This window comes from Plectropomus leopardus, chromosome 11 (genome assembly GCF_026936395.1).
Source record: "Plectropomus leopardus strain MGB_pleo_1.0 chromosome 11, ASM2693639v1, whole genome shotgun sequence".
In the NCBI taxonomy this organism is placed as follows: domain Eukaryota; kingdom Metazoa; phylum Chordata; class Actinopteri; order Perciformes; family Serranidae; genus Plectropomus; species Plectropomus leopardus.
The window spans coordinates 6,965,461-6,987,798 of NC_142186.1; the positions used below are offsets into that span (position 1 = coordinate 6,965,461).

The 22,338-nt window shown below is 39.1% G+C and overlaps 1 protein-coding gene across 1 annotated transcript in view; it reads right to left on the reverse strand.

Moving 5' to 3' along the window:
* The window catches only part of oxr1a (oxidation resistance 1a), a 208,832-nt gene that overhangs the window by 183,348 nt on the left and 3,146 nt on the right, over positions 1-22,338 (reverse strand). The window contains exon 2 of the mRNA XM_042489229.2: positions 8,154-8,240. Coding sequence (XP_042345163.1) covers positions 8,154-8,170 — 17 coding nt within the window. The 5' untranslated portion in view covers positions 8,171-8,240. The remainder of the gene's footprint in view (positions 1-8,153; positions 8,241-22,338) is intronic.

Consider the following 22,338-nt stretch of genomic DNA (forward strand, 5'->3'; position numbering starts at 1 on the left):
ATAAGTAATCAAGTGCAAGGCCCCTTGATGTCGATCAACAGCTCAGAGCTACAGACAGTCAGATATCCAATTACTCCTTATGAAGGTCAGGATAAGTAGGGGGTCAATGTCGGATCTGATATTTCGTTAAGACTGTAATTACTTACGTGTCATTAGAAGCTTAACTACCATGATGAATATGTGGCGTATTGATTGCTGTATAGATGAGGGCAGAGGTGCAGGTAGAAACACACTATGTCATCATGATACAAGAGTATGCCAAGGACATGTTGGACAGTTTACTTGCTTTGTTGTTCAGATTGTTTGTGATGAGTCATCCGGTGAGGCAGAGGGAGAACCCATCAGCTACCACAGGAAGGCACCTTTCCACATGTCTCACTTTATTGGGACATCCCGCACACATCCCAGTCAGGCTCCATTAAACATAAACTCTGTCAGATTAAATGTGGGAAAAAGCTGTGAAGAGATTTGGGCGAGGTCAGGATTCCCATTTTGCCACTAATGATTCTAACTCATATTGGGGTAATTTCATTACAGTTCCTGCTGAATGAAATTACTGGTCTGGTTGTGACACGTTCACACCATCTCTCCAAGATCTCTGTCGTAGCCACTGTCGGCATGACAGTTGTTTCCTGTTCCTGTCCTGATACTTTCCCAAAAAAAGCTGTGTAAAACTACTTTGAATTGAGAACTCTACAAGATTGATAACCAAGGACAGGAACCAAATTATTCTTTGTGACATCCAAGCAAACACCTCCACAGCCCAGGCGATAATGCTAAGTGACTTCAACTGCAAACCTAGGGTAAGACTTATGCTGTGTTGTGTATTATGATCCAGACACACCAAACCGACATTAAAGAACTAATGGTGATGATGGCCAATTGCCTCACGACGCATATGTGTCGCCTCACAACAACCCTCATTGGGAAAAAATTATTTGGTGTGTACTTTGAGTTTTTAGTTTGGCCTATGTCCCATTCACTAACATGGAGGGGCTTTATGGCCTTTACTGCAGCCAGACACCAGGGGACGATCCAGATTGAAATGTTACACTTAGGGGGAACTCTGATGTTGGCCATCTTTATATACGGTCCATGTTAACAATGTTCTTTGTTTCTATCTTACGTCCTCCTGGCTTATGTCACTTGTTTGCTTTTCTAACTTTGCTTTCTTTTCTCAAATAGTGAGCTGAACTGCCAATCAGAAAGATTTCTCTCAGCAACGGGCTCTGCTGTTTGCTGAGAGAAATGTGTGAACAGTGTGGGACATAACACAAAAACTAGGGCAACAGATGCTCACCAACAGCCTGACTGTTAGCTTGGTGTGTCATGGCCCTTACAGCTGGAGTTACACAAGGTTTGCACTATTTCATGTATAAACTGAAGTGCTGCCACAAAAATAAACTACAAACAAAGCTGTTACCTCAATCTTCTCAATCTTAATCTCAAATGAAATGGCATGTAGATTACAATGGTTACAAGGAAAATGTAGATTAGGATAAAACACATGGTAACAACATTTCTTTCACAACCCACACTTGTCCACACAAACAAGGAGCCAGAAGCCATGTTTGAAATGTTTTTGCTGGGAGAAATGCCTAAAATAGACACTTAACAAACCTTAAATAAATAAATAAATAAATGCCTACAGTCAGCAGTATTAAGGGAATAACCTATGTATTCATAATGTATCAAGTTTTTGTGGCTTAGGCTTTTACAGTGGTTTTAAAAAACCCACAGTTTTACCTTTTCAGGAGTGATGGGAAATGTTATATACAATTACACAATATGTTGCAGGACTCAGTGCGGTTTAAGGTTAAATGGTGTGCATACCATTTCACAGTGATTATAACAGACAGGTCAGGTGCTTTCACTTCCATTTTCATTACATAAGAGCTTTGGATAACATGGCTTTATTGCAAGTTTGTTTATAGCCTGCGTGACAACTCATTCTACTTTCCTTTCTGACCCAACTAAAACAGGAAAGTCAGTGAGTTAGTCGTGATAGGAAGGGACGGGCTTTAGGAATAATGATGCATATCTCTGATTTGTTCAGATTAGTGCAGTGTATCTTCAGGTTCGAGAAACAATTTACCAGTAAAAGCTTTGCAGGTTAGATTAAAGGAATACTTCAAACACCCCCACCCCCCATAACTATTTTTATCAATTATTCACCTCATGTTATACTTAATTTGGGGAGGAAAACTTTGTTTTTCTCGCATGCCTCTACTGTGAATGAGGAATCCAAAAGTTAAGAAATTCTTGATGAATTAAAGTAACAGGGGTCCATGTCAACAACAGCAAAACTATATAAAAATATGCTTTTACAAACTGTCACACAACTCTTGCAGTATAATCCAAGTCTGATTTTTCCAGTCATATGCTCAGTACTTTCAAAACACATGCATTTTAGCAGAACTGTAATATGTAAAAAGCTTTCGCATAAACAGTGTAGGTGCACTACTTGTCCGCGCATGAGACTGTTTGTGAAGAGGTGTTTAAAATATTACATTTTAGTTAAAATGAATGTGTTTGGGAAGTACTGAGGTACTGAGGATACAACTTGATAGATGAGACTTGGATTATACTGCAAGAGTTGTCTTTGTAAACAGGATCTTTTGATATAGTTTTACCATTGTTAAACGCAGCACACTATGACTTCAATTTATCAAGAACGTTTGCCATTTTTGGATTCTCGTTTGCCGGAGGCATGCAAGAAAAACCTCAAAATTCAACAGAACACGGGTTGAGTAATTGACACACAAATGACAATTTTTGTCCTTCAAGAACGGGAATCTCATTTTCTTACATGACTACTTACAGTAGTCACATGAAAAATGGCAACGGGTGTGAATCACACTGAAAAGCTGTACAGGGAGCCGTAAACATTCTTACAGCTTGTTACTTGCTATAAAACAAAAAACAAACAAAAAATGCCACTGCCTACAGTTAGGAAATGAACTAACATTTAAGGAATGGTAATGGAGTGGTATATAAGTTTGATTGTCAGGCTAGGCCTTGAGTTGTGATTGCCATTTCTGGATTTCTCTGTTCAAAACATGTAAATTTGATCAAATTTCTAAGACAACAATACCACTCCAAGAAAGAGTCTGAATGTGCAACCCAACTCAAAGCTATATGGTGCATCATTTCATAAATGTTCTCATCGAGACTGAAAGACTCAGATTACAGCACTCCAGATACATTTTAATGAGCACATGTAGACACAAACAATCAAGCTGTGGATACGTGTACTCTCAGTTTATCCATAATAGTGAAGCAGTTCATCAGAAGAGAGAGCGCTAAACAAAGTCAAAAGTAGAAAGTGCAAATGCTTTGGATTTATTATCCGTGCTTCTGTTCCACACTTCATTCCATTCAAAACAAAGCTAAACTGCTACGTTAAGACGTTTGACTGATTAAATTTTAATGAAAGACTTTTAATTTGGCTCTTGCATTGTACGCAAGTGTTGTTTGAGATGACTCGAGGGAACCCAAGAGGAGAGCCAATATTAAAAACCCACAGATAAAGCCGCAACAGCACATAGCAATCTCTGACAGATACACAGATCCGCTCACCCACTTTATGTTTCGTTCAGCAGTTTAGTGGGAGAAAAATGCTTTGTTTCGTATTCAGCAAAAATGTGAATGAGCTTTCTGAGTCTTTGAATTTCAAGATGGCAGCCCATTACAGTCATTCTGAGCGTATCCGTGTCATCGACAGTGCTGACACAGCTCCCTGAAGATGGAGAGCTGGCTTGGTTTAATCATCTTCTCACCCACAGTATGATGATCACACACACTGCAAGGAGATGGGTGGACGGATGCAGCTTTGTGTCACCACTCAGTCCTCATTACATTATGATACCTTAACCTGGCTCCTACACCTTACTAAAACAGAAATGTCCAGCTGTAAACACATTCCTTTATTCCTACTGTGGACATCCTGTTCTGACAGAAAACATATAACTAAAATAAACCTTATGTGGGTTTTTATGTGAAGCTATGACTATCAACAACCTGGTCTCACATGCAGAGTGTCAAAAATACAGTTTAGGCAGTCATTTACTTAGGAACAATGCACCCTTTGGCTTCTGTACGAGATGCACCAGGCTTTCATTCAACTCAAACCCATCTGCATCATCATTAGATGTTCAGAGCAATGGATGAAGTATAAAAAGCAAATAAAGTCCACTAAGGGTGGGTAGAGGTTAAGGCAGAGGTAGAGATAGATGGGTCAAATTAGCATAGGACTTTGACCCAGGACGCTGGTGTTTGTGTCGCTTGTGAAACTAAAAGTCAACATTAGGTTATTTTGTCACGAGTTGTTAGTCACTTGTTGGCAGAGGTGGGACCAAGTCATTGTTTTGCAAGTCATAGTCAAATCTCAATCTTGGTCTCAAGCCAAGACAAGCAAGTTTCCATCAAGTTATGTCAAGACTGACAAGTCCCTGGTCACAAACTGAGTTTTGAATCTTGAACAGGTCATAATGTGGTCTTCACGAAATCTAATACCATTTTAACAACAAAGTAATAATATATCACATTTCCAAAATTCAGGAATGCTTTTTAAAATTCAAGTCTATTTATTAAAAGAAGAATGCTGGAAGTTGTTTCGCTTCTGTATTCGGTTTTTTGTTGACCACTGCTTAGTTTTTGTACATGAGCAAAATTATCTTGGGTATAATTTTTTCCAGCTAGCACTCATTAATGTAATTTTGAGTGGATGCTGCCAGATTAGTTCAAACAAAGTAGATCTGAGGAATCAAAAATGTAATTTAAACTCATCAGATTTTTACTCGTCTGACTTAAGTCCAAGCCATTTAAGTCGTGTAGTGGTAGTAACCTGTGAGCACGTGAGTAACCAAACACAAACTCTCCCCAACTCAAACCAAGTAGTTTTGTTGAGTAAACTGGACCACCGACCCCCTGCATCAAGGTACAAAGCAAAAGCCCTGAGTGACATTATAATGAAGACCGAGGCCTCTGCCCAAGTAGCAAAATATGACTGGTAGGTAGGAGATCACACTGCTTGCAAAGTGCAGGAAAAGGAGCAATCAACATTTTACGAATGCAGTGGCGAGTAATCTTTGTCAATTCCAATCAGGATTTGAGAGGTGGATGTCAGTCTAATCTCACCATGAGGTCCCTCCACTGTGGAGTCAGCTGCCATCGATACAAAGCCCTTTCACATACACAACCTTTGTGTACCTCAGTGTGTGTGTAGTATATTGACGAGTATTTGAATACACAAGGTCAAATGTGAGCATCTGATATTGTAAGATAAGGAACACGGGATTATAACAACTACAGGTTTTGTGGAAAAAACAGGAATGAATTTAAGTACACAAGTCTCACTTTGGGATGCAAACAAGAGGATTTTTCTGTTTAGTTATTGCTGTGAACTACAAGCACTGTGGTTTTATCTTTCAAACACATACAGAATTTACGTAGATTTCATATCAACTTTTAAATCTTTAATAGGTTATATCACCATGGCTTTCAAGACAGATTTCAATATGTAAAGAAAAAGGCAAATATTTCTACAAGTGAATGGCCTTCAATGATCAGAGCAAAGTCCCATCCCCAGTAGTTAGTGTTGCTATACACATTTAGCTCTACATTCTCACATTACCCTTATACGCAGTTTACAATAATACCATGGACAGATTACATGATTCTTTTTCTTTTTCTGGTAATTTGGAAATAACGCATCCAATGATTTCAGAAAGGTAGACAAAATCAGACAAACATTGTCAAAATTAATGTTTAATCGATACATATCAATGAATATTTGAAACAGTTTCAGTACTTTTTTTCTGCAGTATCGATAAACCGGTATGGAAAAGAAGGAAAAGAACAGTCATAGTTTTTATGTTATTGCCAACTTGTACTTATCTTCTGATAAAAAATTAAAATTGTGCACCCTCAGTGTCAATTTATCCCAGGTTTTCAAAAATTGTATTGAATATTGGCACCGTATCAGATTTAGAAATTCCAGTATTGCGACAACACTACAGACAACTGTAGATTTTGACAGCTGAAATGACAACTGTAAATGGACCTGCACTTGTATACCACTTTTCTAGTCCTCCAAGCACTCAAAGCACTTTTACACTACATGTCACATTCACCCATTAAGACAGACATTCACACACTGGTGGCTAAGGCTACCATACATGGTGCCGCCTGCTACTCAGTAACACACACACACACACACACACACACACACACACACTCAAACACCAATAGCGCAGCATCGGGAGCAATTTATGGTTCTGTATCTTGCCCAAGGATACTTTGGCATGTTGACTGGAGGCACCAGGGATCAAACCGCTGATCTTCTGATTAGTGGATGATCCACCCTATCTCTGAGCCACAGCCACCCTGTCATGGCAGATGTTATCAGCTATAGCAAACTAGCTAAGTAAGCTAATGTTAGCTCCATGATTTGATTAAAAACACTGTCTCTGGCTGAGTGTTAGATATGTCAAACTGACTGTTTTTAAAAAAGGGAATCCTATGTAAGGGTCCTCAATGTGCACTTGATGGTTACATATTGTGCTACAAAACTAAGGTTAAAGCTAACAGGTTCCAATAAAAGGTCAGCATCCTCACACGATTATCCATGTAGAGGACATGGAAATATAGAAATGCTTGTATTGCTCTTGTATTGCAGTGAGCTAGTTGTAGTGTTGTAAGTATGATAAGGAAGAAAATGTAAGATTAAACTTGTATGTCAGTCTTTCATTAGTATGTCCAGTCTTACATTAGTTTATTAGTTTATTAAGATCCCCATTAGCTGCAGCAAAGCTGTAACCCTAAGGTTGCCACTGTAGCTCATAAGACAGTCAGCCAGACATGCTACCATTTGCAGCTTACATAAGGGCAGACAAACACCCAGTGTAATCCATATCCTACACTTCCGCGCTTGTATTTTTGGTTTTGGAAAGGCTAAAATTGACACCACCCTCAAAAGCTTGAGTACTGCTCTTTCTACAGCCCCATGCACACTGCGTCATCATGTTGAGAAATCCAATGCTTGACAGGGCTGCCGTGCCTTGTTACTGTTGCTAAGCTACAGTGTGATTGAACAATTACTATTTGGAAGAGGGGTTTTGTGAATGGTCATTTTCTAACAGATTCTGTATGATAATGTGTTTTGTATATGCTGCACTTGCAAATATTGTATTTTCTAACCAGTCTGTAGAAAGAAAATGTCCCTCCTTTTCATAATATGGGCTGTCCATACAAATTTAACCAACCAATTTAGCATTTCCTGTTAAGAAACTACAGTCACGCAGGCTGCAGTTTGCACATGTCCTCACCAGGTTATATAGCTGAAGGCTGTGGAAACAAAATTAGCTTTTAAAAGGTAATAAGCCTGCACATTATAACCTTATTGATTTAAAATGCATTGTTCCATTAGAATTCATGGTATTAATAATTCAAGAGAAATTAATTTGTGTTTCCAACAGGAGAATGAATGAGCTGTCCTCGGTACTGTATCTAACGCTAAATATAAACTAAAGCTGTGAACTGTTTCAGCAAGGATTACAACAACATGGAAGAAACAACCAAAAGTATTTCGTTTGGATCCACTTGACCCACCTTACACACACTGACTAAGCTACGTGACCACTTCTACCTCGCAGTCAACATCCAGAAAAGCCAAAGTGATAAATGATTTATGCAGACTGTACGCAACCATGAGCCACATTAAAAATACAGAATGTACACACAACCAAGAAGGACTGTAAACTGGGTTTCCTAAACCTCCTACAAGGGCTGTGTGAGAGTATTTACACTTCAGCTTTAAGAGTTCTCTGTGGTCTTCCTACTAAGAAATGTGGTAGCTAAAAATATTAACTCCAAAGTGTACATGGTAAAGATAATATGTCTCAAATTATATGATTCACAGACTTTACACTGAACAAATAATGAAGGGGAATGTTTTTTGTGACTTGATATCAACCACCACCTTTCTTCACATTAATGTCTTTTCAAATCCAAAGTCATCAGTGGAGCACAGCTGACCAGAAATGTCAGCCATTATCAGCGGGAGCCATTTTAAAATGCCCTGAGATTTCTGCTGTCTTTTTTCTTTTCTTTTTGAGTTGATAAGAATAGATCAAAAGTGACATTGTGCTGACCTTTTGGTGCTGAACATCTTGGCGGCGTCTTCTTTCTCCTGCTCAGAGGCTTTGCGAGGGTCGAGGTTTGATGTTGATTTTTCAAACCTGCAGGAGGCACACACACACGGATGGACACACACATACATACAAAGCAAAAAGACATGGACAGGGGACAGAAGGAGAGAACAGTGAGATTTTTTAGCATCACAGTCAGGTTGCCCTCAATGTCTTGGCCACGCTGACCCCAACAACCTCCATTAGCTGGACTCCGACTGGGCGATTCAAATTGACTTGGCATGGCAGGAGGCAACGAGCGGAGCATAACTCAGTCAACATTACAAAAACAATAAACGGAGTCAAATGTCAGCTTTGGTAATCATTTGCTTTACTTTGCTACGACAGCCCCGATTTAAAGCCAAATGGAATTAATTAGTGCTGAAGCTCAACTGGAGTGACGAGGAACAATTAAAATGCAATTAAAAACGGGGAACTATATAATGCTTGTGTAGGCAAACATGTCACATGCAGGCTATTAAGTGGGATGGTCTCTGAATTGTTAAATCCCCAAACTGGATCTCTCTCTAGATGTCTCTGCTATACCTACCACACTGTATAATGGCTGGGAGTTAAGGTTATCAGAGACTATGGAGGAGGAGCTGGAGTAAAAGAAGAAGGTTCAATAATTAATGTCTACACAGGCCTCACTTCTCACCCTCTCCTGTCTGTAATGAGATGAGTGGAGGGCCAGAGGGAAGGAGGCAGGGAAAGAGAAGGAGAATGGGGTGATTAAAGCGCCCAGCTCGGCCCCAGCTACCTTTTTTCCCCCGCACGAGCCTACACACCATCTCATTTATAACACCTGGAGTGTGATTCCTCTCTCCTGCACAGTGGCAGGGAGCAGGAGAGCTGAATAGGCAAGCGTAAAGGTTAACAAAGTAGTGTGACACTGGAAACATCTGATAATTCATTCAGTGACATGGAAACCATGGATGTACTCACTTCTGTAAGAAATCTAAGAAAGCGCTGCAGCTAACTTTTTGGCTTCTATAATACACGGACAAAAATCAGCTGCAAAAATGGTATTATATGAAAATAGTTTCGTCATATTCTTATATAGATGACTAAGAGAAAAAAATGTTTTAACCTTTTGCACCCTGAGTAAATTGGCATGATTTCTTTAGAAAACACAGGAAGAAAGCAATGAGGAACAAAAGAAGAAATTACCCAAACATTTGCAAAGAAATTGTAAAAAGTAAAAAAAAAAAAAAAAAAAGTATCTGAAATTTTTTTAAAATAAAACAAATAAAAACCCACCAAAAAAAGTTCAAAACAACAACAAAGAAATGACTCTGAGAAAAATTTTGAAATTATAACATTTTCAAACATGTAATTATGATAACTACAAGAATAGCTTTTCCCTTTTAACCCTGGCTTTTTTAATGGGGATGGCATTCATTTGCAGAAATGTAGTCATAAAAAAAATCAAAAAAATGATGCAGCTAGCCAGCTATCATTGTGATAATCATAAACTCCAAAACATCATTTGCCCCCTGGTGGCTGGCTGCAGTAAAGTCACTAAACCCTGCCCCATCCATGTTAGCAGATTAGACATGGGCCAAAAACTGAAAAAGTACACATAAAAAATAATTTTCCCATAAATAGTTTTTGGTGTTTTAAGTTGTTGTTATTACCATGATGTATGCCCAAGTGTTCATTTTTCAGATAAGTTTGTTTTTGTCAGGTATATTTGTGCCAACTGATACAGTGGAGTTTGCTGTATTGCACAGACTCTGGCTCCAAATGATGTTAGCGGTGTAAGATGGCAGCACTCGTATTCTGGACATTTTCGCTTCAGTTTTGTACAGGTGAAGAAAGTGGAGATGCATTGTCCATCTTTTTATACAGCCATTCATCAAACATGACATGTTGAGACAGAAAGACCTTTTCTCCATGCTTTTAAAACTGTAATTTATATACTAGAATAAAATACAAAACACTGACATTTCACAAAAAGGGTTGACTAAATGTGATCCATTTGATTTTAAAACCACAAATGTCAACGTCCTAGTGGCGCTAGAGAAACAGTCAAGGGATCACCAAAGTTATTACATTTATCCTCTGGGGACAATGACTGTAAACACAAAACTTCATAACAATCCATATTATCATTGTTTTTTTTAGATCTTTTAGTTCGGAAAATCTTTGAACTTTGAAGCAGTACATCACATGAAACAGGTTATGTTTTTTACATCTGACACATTACATACCATTATGGGAGCAGGGGGGCATTAATGAGATGAGAAATACCTTGTCATAAAAGGCTGCAGGTACATGCACACTGACAGCCAATTATTATAAAATATTTCATTTCATTAAAGCCAACTGTTTATCTAATCTGAGGGAAAATTCAGAGCCCGGGGAGCGCAGAGAGATAATTTAAAAGAGTCGCATAATTTCCTTTGCCATCATTGCTAAAATGTGACTCATCCTCCCATTCGTCACAGTGTTCCAGGGCTTTAAAACTGTTACACAGACTGCTTCATCCAACCCAGCTCTCCCCCTCAGAAAAATAATAACAAACCTTCAAGCTTTTAAGGGTCTATACCACACCAAGACAAAACCTGAAAATACGTTAAGGCATTATTTGGGATTATATGGAGCCAGCCTCACCTGCCAGTGGGCTTTAAGTAAGCACTAACCAATAAGTTTCTTATATAAGCAATACACAGTCAAATAAAAAGCAACATGAAGCCAACAGATATGAAAAAGGAGAGGACACTATGGGAAAAGAAATGCAAAACTGACTGCCTTTCACGGCATGTGACATTGCATTTGGATGCTAATTAATTTTTTTCTGGTAAGTCCAACACAAGCTTTCATGTTCCATTTATGTATGCACAAAATGTACAAAATTGATATTTGGCTTTGACCTTGTCTCTCCTTGGAGGCATAGGCCTACAACCAGGCTTCCCAGCTAGCAATTTTTGGTTCTAAAATGTTCTATCTTGGTACAATGCAAACATTTAGTAATGATGAAGTAAGTTTTTTTTTTGTTTAGTTCCTATAATGGCCTTCTTAAAGTTAAAGTGACATTCTCTATAAACACAATCAAAATGTTAGTAGTTTTTTTTTTTCCACATTACAGGAACTTCTCATTAAAAAAAATAATAAAAAATGGAAATTTCAGGCCTTAATAACATCCAGAAAACATTTTCTGCTTTGAAAATGTTCTTCCTTCTTTCTCATGTAACATTATGAGAACATTTTATAAAAGAATATTCTATGATCTCAGCGTCACCAAAACATCCCCAAAATGTTGCAGTTAATATTTCAATTTCAATGTTTTCTTTATCAGTTTTTTCTTTAAAACATTATTACAACTTCTAGGTAACGTTAGCCAGTGTTGTGGGAACGTTCGTGTTAGCTGGGTGGTCCTTATGAAATGGTGTAAAAACAGATGTAGCAGCAAATGACTGCAGCATTTTTTGCAGGTGAGCAGTGCATTAAAAGCTTAAATTGAATGAAATGTGATTTTTTTTTTATGTTACAGTAAGTAGAGCATGTCATGTATACTAAACTCTGCACTCAGGTTTTCTGCCTGCAGGCTTGGTTCCATTTTATGCAATCATTTAAAGATTTACAGTAAACAGACTTTTGTTTTGTTCTGTCACTAAGTAACATATTACTGTTTCATTCTGTCTTTTTAACTGCCTTTAATCCGTTGTCTATTAGCATTTGGTGTAGTTCTATTTCACTTTTTTAGAATAAGTGTTCCACAACTGACATTGCTCAGTCTTAAATTATCTCCTGCTGTGAATAGCCGGAGTAAAATGATAAACAAATTAACTGAGGCAACAGTTAACAAGATCATTTTAGCTTTAATTGGTTAAGTAGCAAATGAAAAATAAGCGCTGAACTAGAATTATCTGGGGAAGTTGTGTGATTCAGATATTAAAACGAAAAAAAGGTATGCATCACGCAGTAAATTCACTGATCTACACAAAGCCTGTGTTTTGCTCAAATCTACTTCACTAGATCAAAAATTTGCACCAAAAATGCTACAAGCATGCTGACCTTCCTATTTTGTTAGAGATAGGGACTGTTTGTTACTTCTGAGGGGGAAGGGGTGCTGCAAAACGGTTTAGACATTTAAATATGTAAACACTGAAGAGAGACATACAACTTAAAATGTAGTATTATATATTTATTTTAAATGCAGTCAGCAACACCGACAAGGAAGCTACGCAACGTACTGCTGTGGACGGGGCCACAGCAAAACATATTTTAGCCACCTAAGAAAAAGTCAATGCAAATTTAAGTGTACACTATATATTTGAAGATGTTCTCCTCTTAACCAACACAACAGCTGATGCAGGCAGCATGAACCCGCAACTCCATTATTCAGTGGAGTGAAATGACTGTTTTTCTCAAAGGAGTCTGGTGTTTTTAATATAAGGGCTTCAAATCCCTGTCGGTAAGGGCTGTCTGACAGCAAGGTAAAGCGGTGACAACATTCTAAATACAGCGTACACTTAAATGGATATTGATTTTTTAGGTGGCTCAAGTTTGCTCAGCATCATTTAATTACATGCAGGTGACGCAGCGTTTTTTTTCTACCCTAAAATTATTGTAAATAAACAGTTATGATTATGATTTGGTCTATAGCATAGACTGTATAAATATAGGTCTCTCAACGCAACTAGCTGAAAGAGGGTATATCTCCACCTACTGTGGTGGAGTTGGACATACTTGGATCAATAAATTGATTCTTACCGGTGCTTGTATACTGGGACAAGGACAGTACTCGGACAGTACAGTACTATGGAGCTTTAACCGTAGCTCAGCTAAACTGTGCATGTGATTGTTAGCATTATAAGCACCTTTAAAGTGGCTAGAAACAGGGATTTATTCATCTTGTATTGTGCCTAACTTTAGTGAATCGTAATGTATCGGGCATGGAATCAATCTGCAGATGCTCTGGTTCAAAATGAGGCCAGACATTTCTTTGGATGTCCGTTTTTGAGCCATAACAATTGCTAAAATGTTGCCTATTGCAGACTAGGTAAGGCTTGTTTTTAGCTTAGCCGATTAATTGAAAAGCCTTTTTACATTGTGATTTTGCTGATCACTTGTATCCCCTATTGGCCAGTTAAGGAGTGACGAGTCAGCAGTCACTGACAGTATAAAACAGCCAATAAAGTGTTTTTTCACAACTGTGAATCACCGCAACCAAAAGAAGTCCTTGAGCATACACTCATTAATGTGTACACGAAATATGAAGCTGATGGGTCCAGTAATAGGCTATTCAAGATTAGCAGCAGACAGACAGCCAGATACACACACACATGACTGAGTGCATGATCCCCACTAGGCTTACAGATGGTTTAATTAAAATGACCTTTTTATGTCGAAATATAGTTCCAATAAAAATATTATACATTACAGACAAGGCAGATCTGCATGGAAGTAACAACACTATAGTCTAAAATTGAGAGCGTAGCATATACAGTGGTTGCAAGTGCATCAGTAAATCATTAAATCTCAAAAAGTTTACATTCAGTGTTGGCTCATTTGCATGGTTTCTTGGTCTTTCTGCACTATCACCAATGCATTCAGCTACACCACAACAATGACCCAGTGGAGCCATGTGCTTCCTGCTGACATGAATGGACCTTGTCTACTTCTATCTCTATGGCAAAAGAACCTTGTTTGAGGATGTTTTTCCTGCCGAGCTTCATTAAGCCAGCCTTGTGTTTCAGCTTAATTGTCTCAGCGCGTGCAGAGCATCCTGACAAACACTATCAGCATCCAAGCATGTAATGGATTGAGGCGAATCCCTCAGACAGAGGGACAGCAGGTATCGCCGGTGCTCGGGTATGCACTTTTGCTGAAAGCTGCCGGCCGTAAAACAACAATGACACGGGGGCGATGCGTTCGGCCTAACGCAGGCAGCGTTAAACTCAGGGCTGACAGAGCTATTTCACACAAAGCAAAGATGAGCTAAGCATGTATCCAACACAAACAACTGCAAACACATAAGACCCAATATGCAGAGGCAAACAGAGTCAATGCCTTTCACTGTATCAAATCCATACTGCTTTAGATGTAAATTTAAATCCTCCCTGATGCTGCGTTTATGAATGACAGGAGGAGAAGGTAAATAAAGATGTGCTGGTTCAAGGATGGAATCCAGAGTGTGAGCCAGAGAAGTGGAGTATTGATCAGAGGCAGGATTAGCTGGCCCAGCATGCAGCTAAATCAGTAACAGCCATGAAGGAGCACGGGGGAAAGAAAACAACAGCAGCCATGCAACACAGAAGGTATAGCTCAAATATTTTCCAATATGCCTCAGAAACATTCGAGAAAGAGCACGAGAGGCTGAATTCTGGCTATTCTAAACCGCTCAGATAGTGTATGCAATAACCTTTTTGTCTAAATCAATATCTGATGCTGGGTATTGACACTTGCCGTAGGCTTGTAGGGTGAATAGTTCACTTGAAAGCACAAGATTTGTTGTTGTTGTCAGTTTGTAAAGATGTGTTAAACACAGATAATGTCCATGTTTCCTTACATTATAGCACAAGCATTTAAAATAAAGCATTTAGTGAAGAGAAACCAACGCCCATTTTCAAATATGAATATTTGGTGGGTATTAAATCGTATATAGCCCAGTAGCTGCAGTGGCATTTCAATCAGGGCCCGCTTCCCTGCAGTGATATGACTCATCTTCCCTTCTGTTCTCCCCTGGTTGTCCCATTGTCTGCACCTCACCATTGTTTACATCTCTCCCCCCTGCCAGTCCCTCATCTCTCCTTTCTCCCCAATTCATTTCCTTGGCTGTGTCTGGCGGCGCACACACAGCCTGATTGCAATACATTTCCTGAACTAATAGGGGTCACATTAGCCTGGCAGGAAACACAATGCCATTATGGAAATGCTCAGTCAATTACTGGGCAACGAATAAACACCCTCTCTGTCATTTTTGACTCTCATATTTGCGTTGGGGCTTATGGTTGCGACGCACGGCTGTTATCTGCTCAGAGGCATCTTATCTGCATCTGCCGGAGGAACTCAGGCAATATGCTCGGGGTCAGGCGTGTCATTGTTGGATTGTTGGGTTGCCCTGGATGAGAGTGTTTCCTGGTAAATAAAAAAAAATGTTCAATGTAAAGTTTTCCATCCACTTTTCAGCAAAGAGGGATAATGGATGCATTGTGTTTGATTTCAACGTCTTTACGATATCAAATTTAGACCCGAGAATGACTATAGATGTATGTTTGATTTTATTTCTTTTCAGTGACTGAAATGAGCTAAAAATATGACTACATGTAAAAGCAAGATAATAACTTTAACACATTATGAGGTTCAAAGCAACTAATGGATCACAGTTCTCCAGTTTACTTCTCATTTTCCAACGTCTAATAAAGCATCAGGAGGCTCATTGTAGTCTGAATCATAACAGCTATATCTTTTATAGACAGCAAGTTTTCTGGTAATATTATCTATGCTTATGGGAATGCCGCTGCAATGAGGTTAAAATATGGAGGACTATAAATGTTTCTTAAATTACCATTCTCAATAAACACAATATGAGCTCATGCTGGCTGAGTTCATTTAATATGTTTTATTAAACTTTTTAAACCTGGTCCCATAATGAATTTGAATACAGTATAACAAGGTTTAAAAAAAAAAAAAAAAAAAGAATACTTATAAAGTGAGCTCCCTGAAACACTAATGGCTTGAGAAAATTGCCATAAAGTTCCTAATGGATGAGCTACTATGGGGTATGATTGAGACATGGGTTCAAATACAAAATGTTTAATTACTCTGCTCACACATTACATTTAAGCTGGTAAGGCCAGACGTTGAGCACAAAACCATTTCCATTGTCACAAACTTTATAACTCTTGACAGTCAGAAATTAGCACATATTTAATAGGGTTTGGGAGGATCAATTCTTTGATGCATTCTCTTGAAAGATTATGTCTTGATGCATAAAAATCAGAAATTTAAAGGTCAATTCTCTACATTAGGACCGCATGCAACAATTCTGGAAGACCTACGTTCCACACAGCTGAACCAATTGGATTGTGAAACGTATTGGACAAAAACGTGTCATCCATGCAGAATAGCAAGTAGTCACACATTGAGAAAAAAACAGTCATGTACAGAAATCAAAAATTTTGATGCATAAGATACATCAAAAAATGTTTTTTAATGTGGAATAAATTCGATCCTGAGGTGCCTAGGGGCTCCCACCCCAAATAACTATAAATACAGAGGAATGGTCCAAAATCTTACAAAGCAGTTTTGCATGTTTCTGTAACAAAAGAGAAACCAGCATTCATCAAAAACTGCTTGCCTTAATTAATCTGTGAAGAAAAGGCACTTAAACACAGTAAACATTTTGAATTAAGATGGCATATTGGAGCGACATGGGAAGTGAAAAGAGAAGAGAAACTTCATAAGATTGAGATGAATCTAAAGACTATGATATCTGTGCACTAACTATGGAACTAGAAGACTGTTAGCATAGCTTTTGTTGCTAGTTCTAGCATCATATTTATTGTACAAGCATGAGATTGGTCTGAATCTACTTCTTAACTACTTAACTTGGCAAAAAAGCCATCAAGGCAAAATGTTATACTACTCTTTAATTTCCTCCTCACTAAGATGGCTCTGCAAAGATAGAAAGAAATTCCAAGGTCTGAATTTTGGTCAAGAAAATGTTGTAAGTATCTTTCTTAGAAAGTAAAAGGTATGACAAATTGATCTTGAATCAAGGTTCACGTACTATCTTTTTAAAAAAATTTCAAGTAAATGTAAGTTGGGGTGCCCTGTCCATCTTTATATACAGTCTATGGTTCTGATGGTCCAATCAGTTGTGACACTGTGAGTTTGCAGAACAATTGTGTCCCCACTTTTCAGAAAGTTAGAATGAGCCACAGTATAGAAAGCTGTAGAATCCCTGAAATCTCCCTCTCTGATCATTTCCCTCAATTACTTCACATTTCAAGCAGACATGTCTGGGACATTACATAAAAATATGTCGTACTGTAGCTCTGTTAGGAGGCACAGTCAATGAAAAAAATGAACCACTTAGAGAGATATTGACATGAGGGGCCTAGCAACAAAGTCATTCCTCACACCAAGGGAACGATTCTCCTTTCTTGCTTGCACGACATAACATCATTCCAGTCAGGAATTACACAGCCCCATGAGTTTACATTATGCCAAGAAAACTACTGAGAATCTCTTCTTCACAGTTCACCATTTACCCAAAATAAACCTCTGCCTTCCTGGGTTGATCTATTTCTGTCCACGAGTGTTCCTGAGGTTTCTACGGGCATGGAGGCTGCACATGATGATGACAATGGTGGGGAGAAAATAAAAAAGAGAAAACCTCAGCTTTAGTAGCTCATGGCAAGGTATGCACGAGAGGCTAGAACACTGTCAGTTAGAGTTAAAGACACATACACAGTCGGGTTGGGGACTGCTTTCTGCTGAGTCACTCCACTGTGTGATATTAGGCTGACAGAGACAAATGCCCGTGGAGTATCAGTCAAAAATGACCCCATCCCCTTGCTTTGATTCAATTAGCTTTCAAGCAGTGTCCCAAAGTGGAACCAATGGCAATGTTCACTCAACTTAAGTGATGGTGCCCAAATCAGATTTTAGTTTGCTGACAGCATTGCCTTCTTCCCATCAAGTTACGTGGCGCTGGTTTTGTGATGTATGTCATCTGCCTGTCACATTATCACTCCATTCGCGAAGGGGGAAATGCACTCAGAACATGGCCTTAATTTACCTCGACAGCTATTTCGGTGATGAGTTTGGTTGTTAAAGAAGTATATCGCCGATAAAAAGAAGGCTCTCACAGATGAATAGGCCATCTCTGCAGAAGAAGGACGTAAATACTTTTAAAATCAGTTCTACATTACCAGAGAAAACAGAGAAAAAGGGTTTTGCTTAAGATGTTAAAAAAAGCAACTATTAGAATGCTACGCACCTGACGTTATGTGGAATGGAACGTATGAAACAATAGTGGCCGGCAGGATCTTGTATTACAGTTAAATGACAAGCTAAAACATGCTTCTGAAAACATTTGAGGTGAGAAATATACAACTCAGTAACATAATCTTGGTTTATATTTGATCAGCTTAGTTTTACCATTTGATCTCAGCTTTTATGGCCGCCGTTTTGTGCAAGTTGGTCTCGGCTAAATTAAAAGAAAACCTAGGTCATTACCTACAACATCCTCCTGCACCATCCACCTCTAAGGACAGCAGAAGGTGCTGCTCCTAAAGAAGTCAATGACTTTAAATACCTTGGCTCATGGATCAACTCGACAGAGCAGGACATTAAAGTGAGGGAGGCTCTAGTGTCTCTGAAGTCCAACGGCTTCCGACATACCAAGCTCAGCTTAATCTCTGCGACCGTAGAGTCGGTTCTCCTTTAAGGATGTGAATGCTGGACCCTGAAGCCCACCTTGCACAAGTCCCTCGATGGATGCTACACCAGAATGCTGCATGCAGTATTGAACATCGATCAGGGCGTGCACATCACCATCAAGAATTTATACAGAGATCTGCTCAGGGTGAGCAAAAATTGACATCCAGGAGAATGAGACTGGCTGGAGACACCAGAAGCTCCCAGCCAGCAAACTGGTGCTGTGGGAGCCAACACATGGACATTGTTCACAAGGTTACCAAACATCAACATACGTGGATGTCTTAAAGAAAGATGCAGGAACAGAAAGCACTGGCGAGCAAGGCTATTACATCATTTGGCGGTGTTTCGTCTGGGTTGGAGGAAGGATATCTAGAAACTGGTTAGATGGAGTAAAGTTTACCAGGTCATCAACACATACTAGCCACATTGTTTTCCATCATAGAAGCTATGACAAATCCCAGAAAGAGCCGCTCTCGCTTCACATCAAGACTTAGGAAACACTAGCAAGACATCTTGCATTGGAACTGTTTTTAATGATGATCTGTGGCATTTTCTTTTTGTTTGTTTTGTTCTCTTTTTTCTCTTTTCTTTTTAATGCTAAAGACCCTTCTGTGTGTCAGTAATAAAGTTTGAATTGAATTGAATTGATACAAAGCTGGTTGAGAATCGGGGGAGTATGCCCTTTAAAGTAAAATGTCCAGATGTATCAGAAAACATCTGCCTGTGCGGAGGTGAAAACGCCACAACGGGGGAAGCGCAGAGTTCAGATTCATCACTTTCAAACCAATCAGAGGGAAACAGATTTAATCACTTTATGAAACATCAACATCCAAACAGTTCTTTTACCATCCTTTATCCATATATCCAGTGATTTGGGTTACATGGCCAGCCCCTAATGCATGGGCCAAGTAGATTGAGAGAATAGAGGGGAGAATAGAGGTGGTTTGTTGCTATGCTCAAGGAAGAAAGGGGGGGGGGGGGTCATTGGGTTGGGTTCCTGTGGCTTAGCATGGCAAATCCTCTGTAATCCTCCAACCAGTCCCATGGTGCTGTTTACTGTATGTAGGTAAAGCTATCATGGCCCCAGACCAAGCCCGCCCTGCTACCAAGCGAGCTACATCCTACAACCGCTACAACCAGTCCACTATTGTTCACCTGTTCTTTTTTTAAGAGGACTTCTGAGGCTGTTTATCCTCCGTAAGTCTCTTTGGAGATTATCATCATTAGACAGCGGGATAACAGTGAGGGAGCCAGACAAAAGAGATGAAAATCACACAGGGAGGGGTGAGGAAACAAATCATTCCTCAGGGTATTTATACCAAAAACGAGGGAGGGCTGCAGAGGGGGGCTGCTTTCTGGCCTGCAGTCTGGCTGCGTGATCACAGCTTTTCTTTAAAGTAATATGTTTATGGAGCTTTCTCTGTGACAACACTCCCACATGTAAACATAGGTCATTGCTAGCAAAGCACATGATGCATCCAAGTGGCATAAAAGCATCATACTGGAATCTGTGTCACATCTTTTGTAAACAATGTCTCGAGCCGGTATGAACCCGTAAAGCTACATAATGGAAGAATGCATTTCTTGGAAGCCTTAAAATTCATTTTCAGCCAGACTACTGGAATCACATTACAACAGAAGGCAACAAATCACTGTGTCACTGCCCCTGTCATTATCTAATTGCTTTATGTGGATTCAGGACCCTCCCCTCTCCCCCTCCCTCCCTCTCTCCTTCTGTTTGTCGTTCCCACTCGATTTACTCATGTTTTTCAACACCACAGTTCTGTGTTATTCCAAAAAATCAAATATCACCAAAAAGTACAGTCTGTGAAAAACCAATAATTTCAAAAGCTAAAATAAAAGTGAATAAATTCCTTCATATTGCAGTTTAATTGCTGGCACCAAGACTGAATTGACTTGCACTTGCAGCTGCGAGCCAAGATCAGAGGACATTTATTTCACTACATTAGAAATTAATACCAGTAATTCAAACAAATGAGATTATTTCAGGTTGTGCTGCAGTGATTACTCGATTAATTGATTGTTAGAAAATTAATTGACGATAATTTTGATAAGCAATAGCGTATTCCTGGAATGAGTCCTATAACCCAGAAATGACTGCATTTTAGCACTCCTCATTAGAAAGTCAATGTTTGTTTGTTTTGTGGTCTAAACTCATTGTATATGGTGCACAGCACGCACCACCAGAGCTCAGTCTCCAGTCTACGGGTGGAACCGACAGCTGAGCTCAAAGACAACACGACAGCTAGTGGTGGGGGGATAAGTTACAGGACTGTAAACAGCCGTCAGCCTTCAACAGCAGAGAGAGACCGTGGGGAATAACCAAGCTTGTGATTGTTGGAAGAGTGGACATATTAACTAGATTACTAGCAAGAGAAACCAAAATGAGTTTTATTTTGCTTCTGTCAAGTCTGACCGAAGTGTGTTCTATCATAAGTTAACAAAGCAATTAAGTCTCATCAGTCTTGCGTGACCGAGAGAAAGTTGAATTCAAAAAGTATACAGTTGTAATTTTCTGTTTAATAAGGAAAATAGGTTTGAGAATCATCAATCATTTACTTGTTCTGCTAAAGGTTATTCTTTTGTGTTCATCAGCTATTGCAGAATATTGAACAAACTACTCTATGGACTGTTTCTATTGAGATGATTTAAGGAATTAAAAATTTGGGGGATGCATGATAACATTGTTATATCATCATTATTTGCAGATACTGGCTTTGAAATTAAATATTGTAATCGGCCAACCTGTGGATTTCTGCAGATATCAAAAACCAGTCTTATTTTTTATGAACATAGTGAACATGTACGAAAGATCAAGCTGAAGTGTTTTTCTTGTTTTGTATAATGATGAATATTACATACATTGAAAAGCATTGTATTTTATGTCTCCATCTACTGGTGGGATATTACAATAAGAGTATGCATGATATGATGTTACTTCCACTACAGAAGATACTTGATGATCACTAAAATTAGGTGGGGAAAAAAGTGGATATATCGATATCGGTATGCGTTATCGGCCAGATGAGTTGTTACACATCAGTACACCGAGTATGTGCATCCCTAAACAATATTCCATCCAGCTGCTGAGTCTGCCCTGTACGCATAAGTAGGTGTGTGGTCACTCATTTCAATCATTTCAATTTTATAATATATAATTTTTGGCCTATGAAAGCACATCAGGAGACTGAACCACTACACGGTTCTTATACAGCCTGAACAAGGTGCTTAACAGGGTCAAAATGTTGGCCTGTGATCAGAGGGAAGGTGATTTTGGCTGCAGACAAACTTTTTTGTTTAAAGAGATTTATTATCCAAGATTAACATTCTTATGTGGCACTGCCCAGCATCATTCAGCCTCAAATGCGTCTTTATCTTTTTCATTGCAACAACTTGTATGAGCCTGAGGTTCTAGGGTTTGATCATGGATTAGCACCAGCCGGTTACAAAGGCAGATTTAGGGCTCTGTCTGCACCAGTGATGGTGGCTCCCTCTGCTCTGTTTGATTGAAGAGCTCTCAAAGAACCATTGGAAAGCCATATGCATTACAAACAATTCCTCAATGGCTACATGGTGCTATTATGGAATAAATGAGAACCATTAACGAATCAGAGGGAACGTTATTCTAAGACTGGTCATTTTTCCATAGACTGCCATACTTAGACTCCACTGAATCCCCATGGAACCACTTGTACCTGCATGGAGCCACTCCAGATTATATGGAAGCACT